Genomic DNA, 15,854 nt, shown 5'->3' with positions numbered 1-15,854 from the left:
TGCGTGGCCATCCCCCCCACCTGGGAGAAGTAACACAGCTCTGACACAGGGAATCTGCATCGGTTCCCGTCCCCGCCACGATCTCCTGCGGGACTCTGACCAGTTTGCGTGTGTGTGCCCGCGATGGCCGAGCGTGCGTCGTCCTGTGTGGGAGGTGACCAGGGAGGCAGTTCGCAGGTCTCCAGGGTCTGCCCCATGCGTCAAGGGCTCAGCCATACCTGCGATGCTCCAGCACTGTCCTCCCCAGCACCTCTCCTTGCTTTGGGTACTAGTTGTGCTGGAAGGTCCTTCTGGTGCTGTGGAACCAGCCAGAGCACTCACATGCTGGTGCGGGACATTATGTGAGAGAAATGCAAGTGGTTTCCACTCTTGGTGTAAAACTGTACCCATGAAGAATTGAGGGGGGCCCAGATCTGGGGGAGGTGATAAGCCCGGGAAGCCAGGCTGCGGGTTGAGACAAGGCGCTGTGCCGAGGGGAGCCTGGCTGAGCACAGCACCAGGGAGCCTGCCTTCACCCTGCAGCCACCGCGGCCCTTCCCCTGCTCCCCTCCAGTGGGGAATGCTTCAGGAACCAGCAAAGAAGAGAGCAAAATTGCAGGGTGCCAGGTCCCAGCTTTCTGGGGGCTCTTTCCAGGGCAGCGCTGAGACCACTGGAGATGTAACCATCGTATTTCTGTAGGGAACTTGGGTGGGGGAACCGCTGGCAGTGCAGGGGTAGGGACAAGGCTGAGAACATGCAGCAAGGGCAGCTCTCGCTCTTCCAGCGACTGCACTGAAAGGGTTAAGCCCCGGTCCTGACCCCCACCTCCCGATGTCATTCTGGGCAGCAGAGCCAGTTGGTGACAAGAGGCTGTTGCTGATGAGGGAGCATGTGAAGCCGGAGCTGTGAATGGGGCTTTATCCCAGGAGGGACTTGCCTCTGCTCCGTCCCTGCCCTGCTGCCAGCACCAGCTGCAGGCAGAGTCCTGCGGGCAGTGATGTGCCAGTAGCCTCTGAGCAGGGCACACGGGGCTGGGGAGGCAGGAGACTCGCCCTTGGGGCAGGCTGAGGTCCCTCAGCAGTGCGTGGAAGTCTCCCTGAAGACGTGTGTGCGTGACTGATCTGTGCTCCAGTTGCATGGGGCTATTGTGAGGGAGGCAGGGAAAGGTCTTCAGGCCAGTCTGGAGCAACCAAGGCCCAGGGTTTGGCAGGGGATTGTTTGGTTCAGGGGAGCAGGGTCTCTGTTTAATGATATCTTCTCTTCTTGACTTTTTCAGATGAAAGACACAGGAAAGGAAGGACGCAGCCCTGGTTGTTCCCTTACGGTGCTGCTCTAGGGATGCTCCACCATGTCCTGCAGCCCTGCCTGGGGGGGTGGGCTCAGCCCGAGCGCATGGACCGTAGCTCTCCAGATGGCACTGCTGCAGAAGGGAGCTTCACCAGGCTCTAAAGAATGAAACAGAGGCATCCCCACTTGAGAAATGCAGCTGCCTTCGCAACCGCTGCTGCCTTGACCCTCCACTTCACTGTAAGGGTGTAGATTCACCTGTGCAACTGCCCCACCGTGCCCAACCCAGCCTCCCACCATGCCAGAGCTGGCAGAGCTGAGCAGCCCCCGCACCCCTGCGGACGCGGACCACATCCAGAGGAACATCTTGGAAGAGCATGTGGAGCTCTGGTGGTTCCAGGACCCCAAGAAGTCCATCTTGTGCTACGGGATGGCTGTGGTGCTGATCCTGGCCTGTGGGATTGGGGGCATCATCCTGCTATACAGTACTAGCAGCCGGTCTGGGGAGTGGCGGCTGGCCGTGGGCACCACGCTCTGCCTCCTGGCCCTGCTTGTGCTGCTGAAGCAGCTGCTGAGCTCTGCAATCCAGGACATGAACTGCATCCGCAGCCGGGACCAGATCGAGCTCCTGAAGAGCGGAGGCTTCTCGGACTGCCTGGTACTGCTGCTCAGCGCCCTGGTGCTGGTGGTCTGCGGGGTCGTGCTCACCATCCTCTCCACCACGACCATGCAGCTCAGCCCTGCACGGCCGCTGGCCAGCATGTTCACCAGCGGGGTTGTCCTCCTGACTGCCGGCAGTGCCATCCTCCTCTGCCTGCTGCTCTACCTGCTCTGCACCTCCTGCTGCCAGGCGGCTCCTCGGAGCCTGGAGACGGGCGACATCCGTGTCTTCACCATCTCCGGCCGCCTCGCTGCAAACAGGCGGCTTCCTCCCACCTCCAGCATGGCCAACCTGATCTGACCCAGGACACCCCTGCGTGAGCCTCACTGGAGATGACCTGTCAGCAGGGCTTGTGCCGGCCTTTCCTGAAGGAAGGGCGAGCATCGCGGTGTGCCTTGTGCTTCCTTTGGAGATGACTGGCATTTGCTTTGCCCCAGGCTGATGGCACAGCAGGGACTTGGGGTGCCTGGACAGGCTCTTTGACCTGGCACGTTAGGAGCGCAGCGCTGGCCTGGTTGGCGTTTTATCTCCGCAAGTTTCCCGTGACAGCTGCTGCCTGCCCGGCTGTGAGCCCAGACACAGAGTTAAGGTGAGCCTGTCCTGTACCCCCGGGGACCCCGGTACTTGTTTGGTTCCCGCAGTTCCCGGAGCTGTCTCGTGCGCTTTCCTGGCAGGAGAAGCTGTGATTGTGGGTGGTATAAAACCACCCTGTGCTCTGTGCAGAGCCGCCAGCTCCTGAGCAAAGTAGAGCCTCTAGCAGCTGATGAATGGCAGGAAATATTCTGTGTGTCAGCAGGCATGCAGCGCAAGTGAAGGGAGCTCGGTAGGAGGTACGGCTGCAGGGGCTGCTCCTGAGAAAGCACCTGTGTCTGTGGGAGTGAGCGTAGGATTTGCATGGGATTCTGTGTGCCAGAGGCCCAGCATGGCTGGACCTCACATGAAATGCTGTTTGTGTTTGCAATGCCAGGATCTGTTCCAATATTACATTTCTGTGGCCCACCACCTTCCGTGGTTTATCAAACCACGGCTCTTTTCACACCAGTGTGCTCCAGCCATGCGAGCCACAAACAGCAAGGTGCAGTCTCTGGGGGATGGCCTTGGGATGCCCGAATCCCGGGGCTGGGGCCGCTGCTCCGCAAGGGCGGTGCGAGGGGGGAGTGCTGTTGCCCTCAGACAGGAGTTTCCCGAGCAGAGGCACCTCTGCTGCCGTGGGAGTGCTGCAGCTCATCCCAGTCCCTGTGTGTTCCCGTGCTCTTTCTGTCTGTCAAGTGTTGCAGCTGCTGCGGGGCAGAAAGTTCTTCTGCTACCACTTGGGCCTTACCTGGAGCTTTTTTGGTGTTTTATCTCTACAAGGTGTCTATCACTGAGGTGTCTTTCCCAGAGGCATGCTAACAACTCACCCCCAGGAGCTCTTCCTGTGACTTGACACTAATTTACCTGTCAAAATTCTCATTTCCTCCATAGACCCACGAACCATTTCACTGCCCTTTCCATAGACACAGATCATAACCTCCTAGCAAAGCTGCTCATGTGCAACATTCTCTTCATCTTCCTGTCTGCTCCCATATCCCCCTTACCTGAGCTGCTCTGCCCCAGCTGTTATTTTTGCTTATTATTTGCTAAATTCCCTCTGTAATGGAATAAGACTGAGCTATTATTTTTTGGTGCCTGGTAGCAAATTTATTTGGAAGAGGATAACAGCTCATTCCCTTAGTAACAGCATGAATCACTGTCCGTGTAACATGTGGAGACAGTGTCAGAGTTCAGCATCAGTGAACCCCACCAGGTATACACTGGACAATGAGGACTTCATCCCCTTTGCAGCTCCAGACCACGCTGTTCCTGATGCACTCAGATTGCGTGAGGGCACTTCTGTATTCATCTGCTCTTGCCGTGCTCCTGCTGGCTTTCCTTCCCCCAAAGCCTTGGATTGTTTTCCCCAAAGTACAGGAACATCATTTTGGCTTTTCTTTCTGGATCTCTGTTATTTCTACATTTTCCTTTGCCACTTTCACATCATCTATAGATTTTATTAAACTGCTGTTTCCTCTTTTCTCTGCATCATTTCCCTTAATCTGCCCAAGAGTTCAGAGGGTGTTACTAAGCTCAGGTCCTTCTGTGCTAAATCCTCTGCAAAGCAAAAAGCCATCCTTGCCCTCTGGGCTGTTTGACCCCAGGTCCAGCAGGGATCCCTGTGCGTACACAGGGAGGGACAGGCCAGAGCTGGACAGTTTTGCACCATCACCGTTGCTGCTGCTCTGCACATCTGTGTCGGTGCATGTGCAGTTATACCAAGCTGCACTGTCTCTGCCTGCAACAGTGCTTTAGCACTTACTCCCAGCTCCCCCAACCTGCACATGTGGACAGGCCACAGCTGCCTGCACACCAGCTGTTTTGCACATCTGGGCATTTCTGTGAAGACACATGACTGTGCTGAGCTCGCAGCTCTGCACTGCCTGCATGCCAATGTGAATCCTCCCCTCCATAGCCCCTTCAAAATGTGCCCCAAATGCCCACGGATTGTGCCAGAAAAGGACGTTTGTGGGCCGTGTCAGCAACCCAAGGAAATAATGGCTGAGAACAGGCTGTCCCCAAAGATAGTGGTTTGGGTGTCTGACTGCCCAGATGGACAGCCTGCGCTGCTCCAGTCACTGACTCACCTCTGCAGCAGTGGTACTTGTTTGCTCCTTTCTTGGTTCCTGTCTTGTGCATGGAAATCCATAATAAAGTGTTACAGAAGTCGACCATGTTGAAGGCTGATGCTTGACCGTTGGCCTCTCTGCAAAGTGGGAGGTGGCAGAGCTGTGCAGAGCTGGCCTCTGCTCAGGCTGAGCCCCGGGTAGAAATCATGACAGCCCAGGGTCCCTCAGCGGGCAGCTGTGATTTCGGCTCATCAGCTAGCACGGCAACGCCACCACAGTCCCCCAAATGCATGTACTTATTTCCTGATACACGACTCCCACCTTCAGATGCACGTGCACCTCCCTCTGCTTAAGGACCTAGACATAGCTGGTCCCCCTTACCACCACTGTATGAACCTAAGACCTTGCCGTGCCCCTCAAAGATGCTCACATGGAGCACGCGAAGCCTCCTGAATATATCGGTGCGTGCTGGTTTGTTTACAGAGAAGCTGTTTTGCCCTGCAGTAGGGCCAAGCCTTGAGCCTCGAGGCGGCAGCTGCTGCCTGCAATGAGGCTGGAACCGGTCTGCCTGCATACCTGCTACTGCTCCCGTCCGCCAGCCTCAACCGCGGTTCTTCCAGCAGCTTCCCCGGGGGGATCCCCTTGAGAAGGCTCCTCCTTTTCTGGTCTGACCCCCTTGTATTCCCAGCTCTGCATGCCAGATGCATTTCCCCCCATGTGAGCTGCCAGCCTCCTGCCCGCTGGCACTGGAGCTGCCTGGAGCGGGGGCAGAGGGGCTGTCATGGGACTGGGGCCCCCCGCACACCAGAAAAACAGCCACGTCTGCTCAGTTAAAGAATAAATGGGTGGGCCTCCCAGCAGGGTCAAAGTAGACAAGCAACCCACCGTTAGGTACTGAGGGCTGGGAGTGAGCAAGATCCTGGATACATAAGCCTGGGCAGCTGTATTTTTAATCTCTTTTAAGACATCGCTGAGACCAAGAGTAAAATACTGCATCTAGCACAAGTTCATGGGATTAAAAAGCATGTTGAAAAGCCCAGAAAATACCCTCCATAAGATAACTGAAATGCATTTTCCCAGCCCTCAGATTTAAGTCTCCTATCTTACCCGAAAGATATTAGAAATTCCCCCCAAATTACAGCATATATTGTATTTTCACAGGTAGCCGTTAAGATGAGCCCAGAAGTCAAAGCATGAGGCAGTGACTGTAAAAGTAAAGCTCAGTTTAGAAATATGGCATTTAAGAACAAAAACTGGCTGACCGCTGAAACAAGCCAGCAGGTTTTCATCCTCCTCATGGCTTTGAATGGCACGTTCCCTCTCTGGAAGGTGCTTTAAGTCACTGGCTTCTATCACCCATCCAACGCCTGACCCAGTCGTCCCCTTCGGTTTACATTCTCTGACGTGTACTATTTACTTTTGTACACACTGTGCTCTATAAATATCCTAATGAGTAGAGAAATACAAAGGCAGTTTACAGTGAGATGGAGGTTTGAAGGAGATGGGGGAATTAGCCATGTGGCAGGGCTGCAAGAAATGCCATCCCTGTGATGATGCTTTATGCTCTGGAGCATGACAGAGAGATTCTCAGGCCATCAGGGACGGTAATGACTGGGCTGTGCCCTGGGAAGTCTTCCCATCCGGATGGTATGAGCCTTGTGAACCACTTACTAAGGAGGGTGAATGCCACTGCTGCTCCCTGCTTTTAACTGTGGTGTGACCCACGCAGGCATGACTGGCTACAGCAGAAACAACTTGCAGTTACCTATGTCTCATGTGCTGTTTATCGTACCATAAAGATGACAGGAATGCAAAAATTATAATGTTGTTATAACTCCACGGTTAGAGATACAGACGGGACTCTGTAATGGGTGCCTGGGGACAAGGCTGTCTCGCCCCAGTGCACGTGCCTGCCTGACGCCAAAACTGGTGCCACCAACAAGTTCGCTCAGCTCTGCAGAGCTAACACGGGAAAGGTAAGTGCCTTTCTAGCACATCTTGATGGAGAGGGAGGAGAGAAAAAAGAGAAGGGACGCGGCAGGAAGCAACGCTGGAAAGACATGCACAGAAACCCTGGGACGACGCAGCAGGGCTGCCTGCGCCACAGCAGGTGACAGATTTGTTTGCATGAGAACACTGGTGCCACAGACCTGTTCTCTCACCACCGCAGTTAACAAGGAATGTATTTATGGTCCTTGAAAGCATATGCAAAAAAAAAAAGCCACACCCCAGCTGTGGGCCTGGGTGTCTTCTCCCGGCACTGCTGCTGGGAGAGCCCCAACAAACCACCGCAGGCAGAAGCAGGGTTAAATCATGCTTTAATCACACCCCAGAGTGACAACGCATTGAGGGACAGAGCAGGGCTGGTCTGGCGCCATGGGGCAGTGGGGCCGGTGCTCGAGACCCCGCAGGGAGCACAAGGGCAGGCTCCTCTTCCCATCCCACCAGGCTGCCCAGGCATGATAGGCACCATCTCCTTCATCCTTAGCATCCGAGCAGGGCTGGGAGAGCAGCAGTGGGTCTGGTGTCCCCACGTAGCCCCGCTGGTGTCATGCTGGGACACCATGGGGCTGGCTGCCTTCAGCCTCCATCACCATTTCCAGCCCACCCCTCCGCTCCACTCCTTTCCTCCTGCCCCCAGCCACATGGGGCCAAAAGACAAGGGTGGGTGGGAAAGGGCAGGAAGGGGATGGAGGTGGGGGGGGCGGCGAAAGGCCGCAGTGGTGGTAGCTGGGCAGCAGGCTCAGATGGAGAGGTGTGATTCCCGCTCCTCTTCCTCTGGCAGCTGCTCACTTGGCTGGATGTAGTTGTCCTCGATGAAGCCATCATCATCCTCAGCTTGCAGGTCGGCAGCACCAGGCATAGGGTGGCTCTCAAAGGCCCCCCGGCCTGAGGAGCCCCTGTCCCAGCTGCTGCCATCCTCCATGGGGCTGCCTCTGATTGAGCTGGTTTCAGGCAGTGGCCGGTGGCGGTAGCTAGCAAAGTTCTTGTGGAAGAGCTTGCACTTGGCAGCCAGCGCGATCAGGATGGAGATGCCAATTGCTGCCACCAGGAAGCCCACCAGGTACGGCCAGCTCCTTCCCCCCTTCCCGGCGGGCGGTGTGGTGGCTGTGGCACAGGAAAGGTACCTCAGGGCATGGTGGGTCAGCCAGCAGCGCACCCGGTGCTCCTCAGCAGCCAGCCCTGTGCATGTCTGCGGTGTGCAGCCAGCACTGGATTGCTTTCATCAGGAGCAATATAAATGCTCTTCACCCAGAGCTAGCTACCAAGGATATGTGAACACTGCGGGGAAAACGGCCGGATGGCTGTCTGATACTGGTGCCCATCACCATGGAGCCTGTGCTCCATGCGGCTTTGTGGCATCTGCTAACTTTTCTGTTGCAAAGCCAGCAAACACCTCCAGGTGGTCACCACCCTCCCCACCAAGCCACTGCACCAGTGGTGGCCGGGCAGCCCGAGCCCCTGGGACTGGGGGGCAGAGCAGGGGGTCTCCGGCTGCAGTCCCCTCTGGGGTGATGGAGGGCAGGAGGGAGCTAGACCTTACAGACACCTCCGTAGCTGCACAACTTACTATTGCTGTGGGTCACTGTGATCTGCTGCGCCGTGCTGACCCCCCGAGGAAACCGCTGCTTCATCCAGCAGCCCAGGTCCTGGGAATCCAGAGCTGTGACCTCCCGGCCCCGCAGCCCCGGGGGCGATGCACAAGTCACCTGCACAGCTGGGAGACACATGGGCTAAGGTGGGACAGGAGGTCTTCGCCCATCCCCTCCCCAGTTTAGAGAAGACGATCCCTGCTTGCTCCTGGGTTGATGGGATGCATCGCAAGGTGCTCCTGGCTCTGCCCTTCAGCCTCGACAGTCCTCAGCATGTTGTAAGGCACAACCAAAGAAAAAAATTCCCTGACCAAGGAACCGTGCGAGTGTGTGACTGTGATTAGCAGGCTCCTTTTAGCTGGATAATGCCAAATTCATGCATACTGATAGAAACCCCACTGTCACAGGGCTGCTGTCGCCTGGGAGCCAAGTTCAGAGCGTTGGAGCCTGAATCCGGCTCCACAGGAGGAGCTGCCGAGTGCTCTGCAGCTCTTGAAAAGGTGGTCACTCCACGTAGATACATATAGGTGGATTTAGGGGCTGAAGTGTATGTATAGCCCCTTTCCCAGAAGAGTGGCTAAATTATCCTGGTGTCATTCCTAGAAATCTTCGGTATTGTGTGTAACTGTAAGCAAGGAACAGGCACATCACCTTTCGCTTTGCTGTCCCTCAGTGGGGTGGGAGAGGTCCCTGGAGAGCTGTCTCAGAGCCTGCCCAGGGGTTGGAGCAAAAGGATCAAGCGGGACCCCTGCACCCAGGGTTCCTCCTGCCTGACACATCTCCTGCCACCCGCCCCCCTCTGCTCACCTTGCCTGCGCTGTAGCCACTGCTGCAGAGGGTGCACGGTGCAGTCACAGACCCAGGGGTTCCCTTCCAGCCGGACCTGCGGGACTGCATCCATCAGCTGCAGGCTCAAGGTGTCCACAGAGACCAGTGCGTTGTGCCGCAGGTCCAGGTGGAAAAGAGCCTTCAGCATCAGGAAGGAAGGGACCTCAAGCTCTTGCAGACTGTTGTTTCTTAGGAGCAGCGTGTGCAAGTTTTCCAAGCCCTTGAAAGCATCCGTGTGGAGGTAGGCGATGCTGCAGCTGCTCAGGTCCAGCAGACGCAGTGTCCCAAGGTTGGAGAAGACTGCTGGGCTCAGTGCCAGCAGGGCATTGCTAGAGAGGTTGAGGGAGCGCAGAGAAGGGAAATGCATCAAGAGAGTCCCGTGACGGGGCACAACCAAGTAGTTGAAGGAGAGATCCAAACCAGTGATGTTCCTTGGAAGGGAAGTTGGAGCATGCAGGAGGCTCTTCCCTTTGCAGTCGGCCCATCCCTGGGAAAAGACCTGCTGTGTGAGATGGGCTCTCTGTGCTGGGGAGGATGTCTAGACCAAGACTCCCCAGGAGTTCAAATGTCTTAATTAATTACCCTTGCAGAGTTTAAAAAAGCAAAGACAGGTTTACAAGTTTAAAAAAAACACGAGCTGCCAGTTTGGTGTGGGCCAGGATAAATGGAGAAAGATGAGGAAGACAGCCCAGGACTGAGAGCAGCTGACTGAAGGAGTAAAGGAGGTGCGTGGAGAACTGAGGGGGACCCCAAACAGACGAGGTGGGTGCAAAGGGACCAGGTTGTCACCCTCCTGTCCTCCCTTACAGGGCAGTCATCATATGGGGTCAACTTGCAGAGGGACCTCCTCTTCCTCCCCCAGATTCCCACCTCCAGCCCCCAGGGAGCTCTTGCGTGACACAAGGGCATCCTCCAGCTGGGGCAGGGAGACGGGCGAGATCCCTGCCTGCTGCGAGGGCAGGCGGGCGGGCAGCCTGCTGGGCTGCAGAGCAGTGGGCACCTGCACCAGACACCCATGTCAAGAGCTGCTCCCTGGGGCCTGTGCAGGATACTGCACCCATGCCTCTAGCCCTTCCACATTTCTGAGGATACACCGCGAGTGGCAGCGGCTTAGTGCAGGCTGGCTGTGGCCATACTAGTAAACAAAACAGACGAGGCACCATTCGCTGTCCCAAAAGGCCAGCAGTGCATGCTAGATAGATCGATCAACCCACATGGACGGATTTTTTTCCCCCAAAAAACAGGGTAGCCAAACACAAGCTCGTTTTGGGGTGCAGTCCCCAGCACGTGTTACTCCTGCCTGTGCTTTATGTGGGAGAGGGCCAGCTGCCCAAACTGAAGCTGCCAGAGAGTGGGTCAGCAATTCAAGTTTGCTTGAGCAGGCATGGGATCCTGCTTGATGCCATGTTTGGGCCCCCCAGGCAGAGGTGCCTTGCTGAAATTTGCTGTGGTCTGTAGTCCCAGGTTTCTAGGTCTAGCTGCTTTCCAGCTAGCTGGCCTTTCCGTTTCTTTGCCTCCTGTGTGATCACCTCTCCTTTCATAGAATCATAGACTCATAGAATCATTTAGGTTGGGAAAGACCTTCAAGATCATTGAGTCCAACCATCAACCATGCCCACTAAACCATGTCTTGAAGTGCCTTGTCTACGCGCTTTTTGAATACCTCCAGGGATGGTGATTCAACCACTTCCCTGGGCAGCCTATTCCAACATCTGACAACCCTCTCAGTAAAGAAATTTTTCCTAATATCCAACCTAAACCTCCCTTGCTGCAACTTGAGGCCATTTCCTCTCGTCCTATCTCCAGCAACCTGACAGAAGAGACCAGCACCCACCTCACTACAACCCCCCTTCATGTAGTTGTAGAGAGCCATAAGGTGTCCCCTCAGCCTCTTTTTCTCCAGACTAAACAGCCCCAGCTCCCTCAGCCGCTCCTCAGAAGACTTGTGCTCCAGGCCCCTCACCAACTTGGTTGCCCTTCTCTGGACACACTCCAGCACCTCAGTGTCTTTCCTGTAGTGAGGGGCCCAAAACTGAACACAGGACTCGAGGTGCGGCCTCACCAGTGCCGACTACAGGGGAACAATCACCTCCCTGCTCCTGCTGGCCACGCTATTTCTGATACAGGCCAGGATGCCCTTGGCCTTCTTGGCCACCTGGGCACACTGCTGGCTCATATTCAGCCGGCTGTTGACCAGCACCCCCAGGTCCTTTTCTGCCGGTCAGCTTTCCAGCCACTCTTCCCCAAGCCTGTAGTGCTGCATGGGGTTGTTGTGACCCAAGTGCAGGACCCGGCACTTGGCCTTGTTGAACCTCATACAATTGGCCTCAGCCCATCGATCCAGCCTGTCCAGATCCCTCTGTAGAGCCTTCCTACCCTCGAGCAGATTGACCCTGCCTCCCAACTTGGTGTTGTCTGCAAACCTGCTGAGGGTGCACTCAATCCCGTCATCCAGATCATTGATAAAGAAATTAAACAGAACCGGCCCCAATACTGAGCCCTGGGGAACACCACTTGTGACCCGCCGCCAACTGGATTTAACTCCATTCACCAAAACCCTCTGGGCTCATCCATCCAGCCAGTTTTTTTACCCAGCGAAGAGTACACTTCATCCTCCTGTTCACCTAAATCTCCTATCAGGCCCTGCCATCCCTGCTCACTAGAGGAACAGATGTGCACTTATAAGCCTGGGCTGCCGAGGACTGGGTTATAATGGGGCTGAGCCATGGGGATACCGCACAGGTCCTGTCTCAAGCTCAAACAGGGCTAGGCTCAGGGAGGCTGGGGAAGACTGCAAACCTTTTGAGGGAGTATCTGAAAGCTCCATGGGCAGTGCTGCCCTGTGCCATCCACCCAAGACAGCTGCTGTTCCTGCCTCCTCCCAGCTCCCGCCCGGTGCAGCCAAGCTGCTGGCTGTGGTGCTTGTCCTGGGGGGATGCGTTAGTTGTATTTCCTGCTCCTCGCCAGGCGCTCGGGGATCCTGACCCCATGGTTGCCCGGACCCTGGCTTCAGTCACTGCACCACCATGCACTGGAGAAGGGAGCGTGGGGCTGGAAGCCCCTTGGGGATGTGCCTCACTGCTGCTCCCCAGGCATCCCTTATGGGTGGCTGTGTTACGGCTGCAGCCGAGACCCCCAGAGTCAGAAACGCCACAGCTCAGACAAGGCTTTTGCCAGCCCTGCTGTGCTCCGGTGAATGGGCTGGACAACGTGACATGTTCAGCCCGAGGCTGGGAGCAGGGATATTGTGGGGCTGGGAGCAGGGGTGCTGCAGGGCTGGGAGCAGGACAGCTAGGCTCCAGGGGTGGGTGAACCACCCCTGTGCTTGGTGGCCACTGGCACAGCACATCTCCCCGTTAACTCCGCTTGCTCCCGTGGGTTTTCATTGCTCGTCGTCTCTCGAGCCGTGCAGAGTGGGAGCTGCCGACCAGGGCCTGCTGCCCCGCAGGCGCACGGTGCCACCGCCCCAGCTGTGCTGGCAGGACGGGGAGCGAGGTGCTCCTGCCTGCCCACAGCTGCTGCCCGTGCCGGAGCCCCCTCGGCCCCCCTACCTGGTGGTTGAGGCTGCAGGGGTGTCCTGTCACCACTGACCAGGCGCAGAGGAGGCTGCAGACCCTGAGCAGGCAGGAGGGAGCCATTTGGCTCCAGGAAAACTTCCGCGCAGAAAAACAAGTCTGAGGGAAAGCTGGGAAGCCGGCAGAGCCGGCCGTGCCGGGTGAGGTGTGGCTGCGGCCGCGCGGCTCGGGGGCCCCCGCCGAGCCCCCCGCACCCGACCGCAGGGCCCTGCGGACCACCAGCACCTGGGAGCCAGCCCGGCTGCCGCCGTGGCCCTGCGCCCTCCCCACGGCTGCGCGCGGGTGAAAGGTGGCGGGGCCGGTTACACATTAACCACCACGCCCGGCCACCTCCCACCCGCTGCCTCTCGTGACGGGTGACCAGGAGACCGCCAGCATCTGCCTGGTGGACCGTGAGCTGCCGTGGGGGCTGCCTCAGGGGGAGCAGAGCACTGGGAGGTGCTGGGGGGCCAGAGGAGGAGGGGGGCACCTCTATGGCATCCGCTCTGAGACGGCCGCGTTCGAGGAGCGCAGCCTGAGCCCAGCCCGCCTACAGTGACAGCTGCTGTGCCCTGGCTCCACGCACCCAGGGCAGGGGCACGCAGCAAGCCTCGGCCAGAGAAGCTGGGACTGAGGCAGCCCAGAAGCGTCCTACAGGAAAATAAAAGTCTTATTGGGATTCAGGCAGAAAGGTGTTTAAAAAGTGCGGCAAACGGGCAGGTCCCTGGGCCTGGCAGTGCATCAGCAGTCTTAGCTTTCTGGCATCATGGAGTTGCTAATAAAAATGTGGCTTCCCTGAGCAGCACCCAGGGCTCCTTTGAAGGTCCCAGAGGAGGGGGGTGCCCCACCACCTCTGGTACCCCCCACGCAGACCCGCCACTCATCAGTAGCGCTCCCTGTCAGCCCTGCCACGGAGTCAGTGAAAATCTGGGAAATCATGTCCAAGCAGCATCTTGTGGACGTTTGCTGGCACGCGGTTGGGTAAGATGTGCTGCCATGCCCGCGGGTGCTGGGGTGGGTGAGCGGACGAGGGCTGGCAGAGCCACAGCCTGGGCAGGGGAGGTGCTGGCAGCACCCGCTCCCAGCTTTGCCTCTGCAGCAGGAGGGAGCCCCAAGCTCCCCGCTCCCCGTTCCCTGCTCCCCATTCCCACTCCTGCTCAGCAGCAGGCAGCCGCCTGCCAACGACAGCTCTGTGGATCTGCAGTTTCCACCCCAGCGGCGGCCGGGACAGGGCGGCCCCGCTTCCCCCAGCTGCCAAGGGGCTCCTCCACAGCCGCCGTCCCACCCTTTCCTTAGGGAAAGGGCTTCCCAGCAGCCTGTCCATCCTGCGAGCGTGTGATGAATGCCAACGCAGCCAGGCAGCTGCCTGCTCCCCAGCTGCCCTGCCGATGCGACCAGGCGGGCTGGGGATGCTCAGCCACCCCGCTCCCGGGCTGCTCCTATGGCTGGCGGCAGCAGCCCTTAACCCAGCCTTGCAGGGCCTCCCCAGGACCTGCTCTGCGTGTAAACCAAAACGAATGGCCAGAGAAGCAGGGCTAGAAAATGTTGCTGAGGCAGCCCAGCCCATCGGTGGATTCGCAGGGCGTTTGCATTTCCTATCAGGAAACGTATCGGTGCGTTATGGTTTCTGGCATGTGGTGCCGTGCATTAGAAAGTGCAAATGATAACAAAAAGGGGTATTTTTGTCTCTTTTTTTTTTAGTCTGTTGTGATTCAGCAAAAAAGTTGAGGTCTGTGAATTCAGCAGAAATTCAGGTGCTTTCAGTGTGCTGTGGGTTGGGCAGCTAGAGCTTTCCGTATTACAGGAGAGGAAGTAAGGCGAGTTGCTCTGGCTGAGCTCGGCTGTACCCAGCTCCCTGGTTCCTTCTCTGGAGATACATAAAGTTAAACTGGAGCTGTAGGGTCCTGGTTGGGTCTCACCACAGAATCTCACAGAGAGATTTCCTACCTCAACTCCAACCCAAGGGATCTGCACAGATAGACACCTCTTATCCTGGTGTTCCTAGAAAAAATGCAAGGGGACAAATCAGCTTGGGTCAGATCCCTCAATGGATCACTGAGATCTCCTGGGCATCACCGGGTGTGGAGAGCTGACCCCAAATGGCTCCCATTCCCCAAAAGAGCAAAGCAATACGCTGGTTCCCCTCGGGCAGTAAGAGAAGTCATGCTATGCTCCCTGGAGGAGCACGCTACAGGGTCCGTGGTTGCAAAGCCTTCCCACTTCCCAAAGCGTGTTTGTTCTGTGTAAATAATCCTGTCCTCAAATGGATCCTCGTGTTGGAGGACATTTCACAGAATGCATCATAACTCGTGGCTCCGTGTGCTGCCAGGGGAGCACAGAACAAGTTGCTTCCCCAGGCGCAGCACATGTCAGCACACGGTGGCACGATGGCAATTGCAGTTCTGAGCATGACTAGCCTTTGTAGCCAGTGAACTAGAGGAAGAAGCCATTTATTTACCTATTTATGTATCTACCCCCTTCCTGCAGCTGTACTGAGTCTGCGGATGAGTCTCTGACCCAACATGCTTGCAAATGAGCTTGGGGTTGGCCAGGCAAATGGGGATGTGGGGTTCCCAGGAGGGCACTGACAGCAGGAGGGACCAGGCTCAGCTGCCCACCCCTGCGCGTCCTACTGCAGGGTGGCCTCGTGCTCCGCATTTACATTATGGTTGTGCTCCAGGGGTCTCCCAAAAACAGAGCCCCTCACCTATGCAGAGCCCATGGCAAAGCACCACGCTTAGTTTTCCAGGCAAATGGAGGCAGCTGCATCTGGTGTCCATCTCTTTTGGATCCTCTGCATCCCTTCTGTTGCGGGGTGGCTGGGTGGCTGTGCTGGGGGAGCCCCTGCCCTCTGCCATCCCTCTCTCGGCACGCTGTGGGCACTGCATAGCCCTGGAGTGCGCTGTAAATAGTCGGAAGCTATGAATGGATTTCCCCTTCCTCTCCATGTGTGCTTTAGATTTTTGGCCGGATACGGCATGGGCTCGGGACGCACCAAAACATGAGGCTCGCTCTCCAGCAGCCCTGGCTTTCACGTGGGAACAGTTTGATTTGTGAAGTAGCATAAGGTTTGGTGGGTGAAGCTTACGGTGATTTCCTGGGGAATACCTTTTGTTTGCCAGGTAAAGAGCCCAGAGCACACCGAAGGCGGGGGCAGCCTCGCAGGAAGGCCGGGTGGGATGCCCTGGGGCTGGGGGGGGCAGCAGGGCCATGCCTGTGCCAGTGCCTGTGCCGGCACTGTATATGGGAAAGCACTCGGGGGAAGCCAGGCTGTCTGCTGCTTTCCACTTCCTCCCAGACATGTTTACT

The 15,854-nt window shown here is 57.1% G+C and overlaps 2 protein-coding genes across 2 annotated transcripts; one reads left to right on the top strand and one right to left on the bottom strand.

The window, feature by feature from the left end:
• Positions 1-1,565: 1,565 nt before the first annotated feature.
• TMEM125 (transmembrane protein 125) lies at positions 1,566-2,228 on the top strand. The gene has a single exon (XM_010582525.1). It carries the CDS (start codon positions 1,566-1,568, stop codon positions 2,226-2,228), a length of 663 nt encoding a protein of 220 aa, XP_010580827.1.
• A 5,085-nt stretch (positions 2,229-7,313) lies between these two features.
• Positions 7,314-12,691, bottom strand: LOC104841090 (chromosome unknown open reading frame, human C1orf210). The gene is made up of 4 exons (XM_010582524.1): positions 12,543-12,691; positions 8,971-9,478; positions 8,142-8,288; positions 7,314-7,678 (listed from the first exon to the last, which is right to left on the bottom strand). Exons 1-4 carry the CDS (start codon positions 12,627-12,629, stop codon positions 7,314-7,316), a joined length of 1,107 nt encoding a protein of 368 aa, XP_010580826.1. The 5' UTR covers positions 12,630-12,691.
• Between the last annotated feature and the right edge of the window lie 3,163 nt (positions 12,692-15,854).

The sequence above is a fragment of the Haliaeetus leucocephalus genome, unplaced genomic scaffold (assembly GCF_000737465.1).
Source record: "Haliaeetus leucocephalus isolate CR32 unplaced genomic scaffold, Haliaeetus_leucocephalus-4.0 Scaffold848, whole genome shotgun sequence".
NCBI classification, from domain to species: domain Eukaryota; kingdom Metazoa; phylum Chordata; class Aves; order Accipitriformes; family Accipitridae; genus Haliaeetus; species Haliaeetus leucocephalus.
This window is presented reverse-complemented; position numbering and strand designations above follow the sequence as displayed.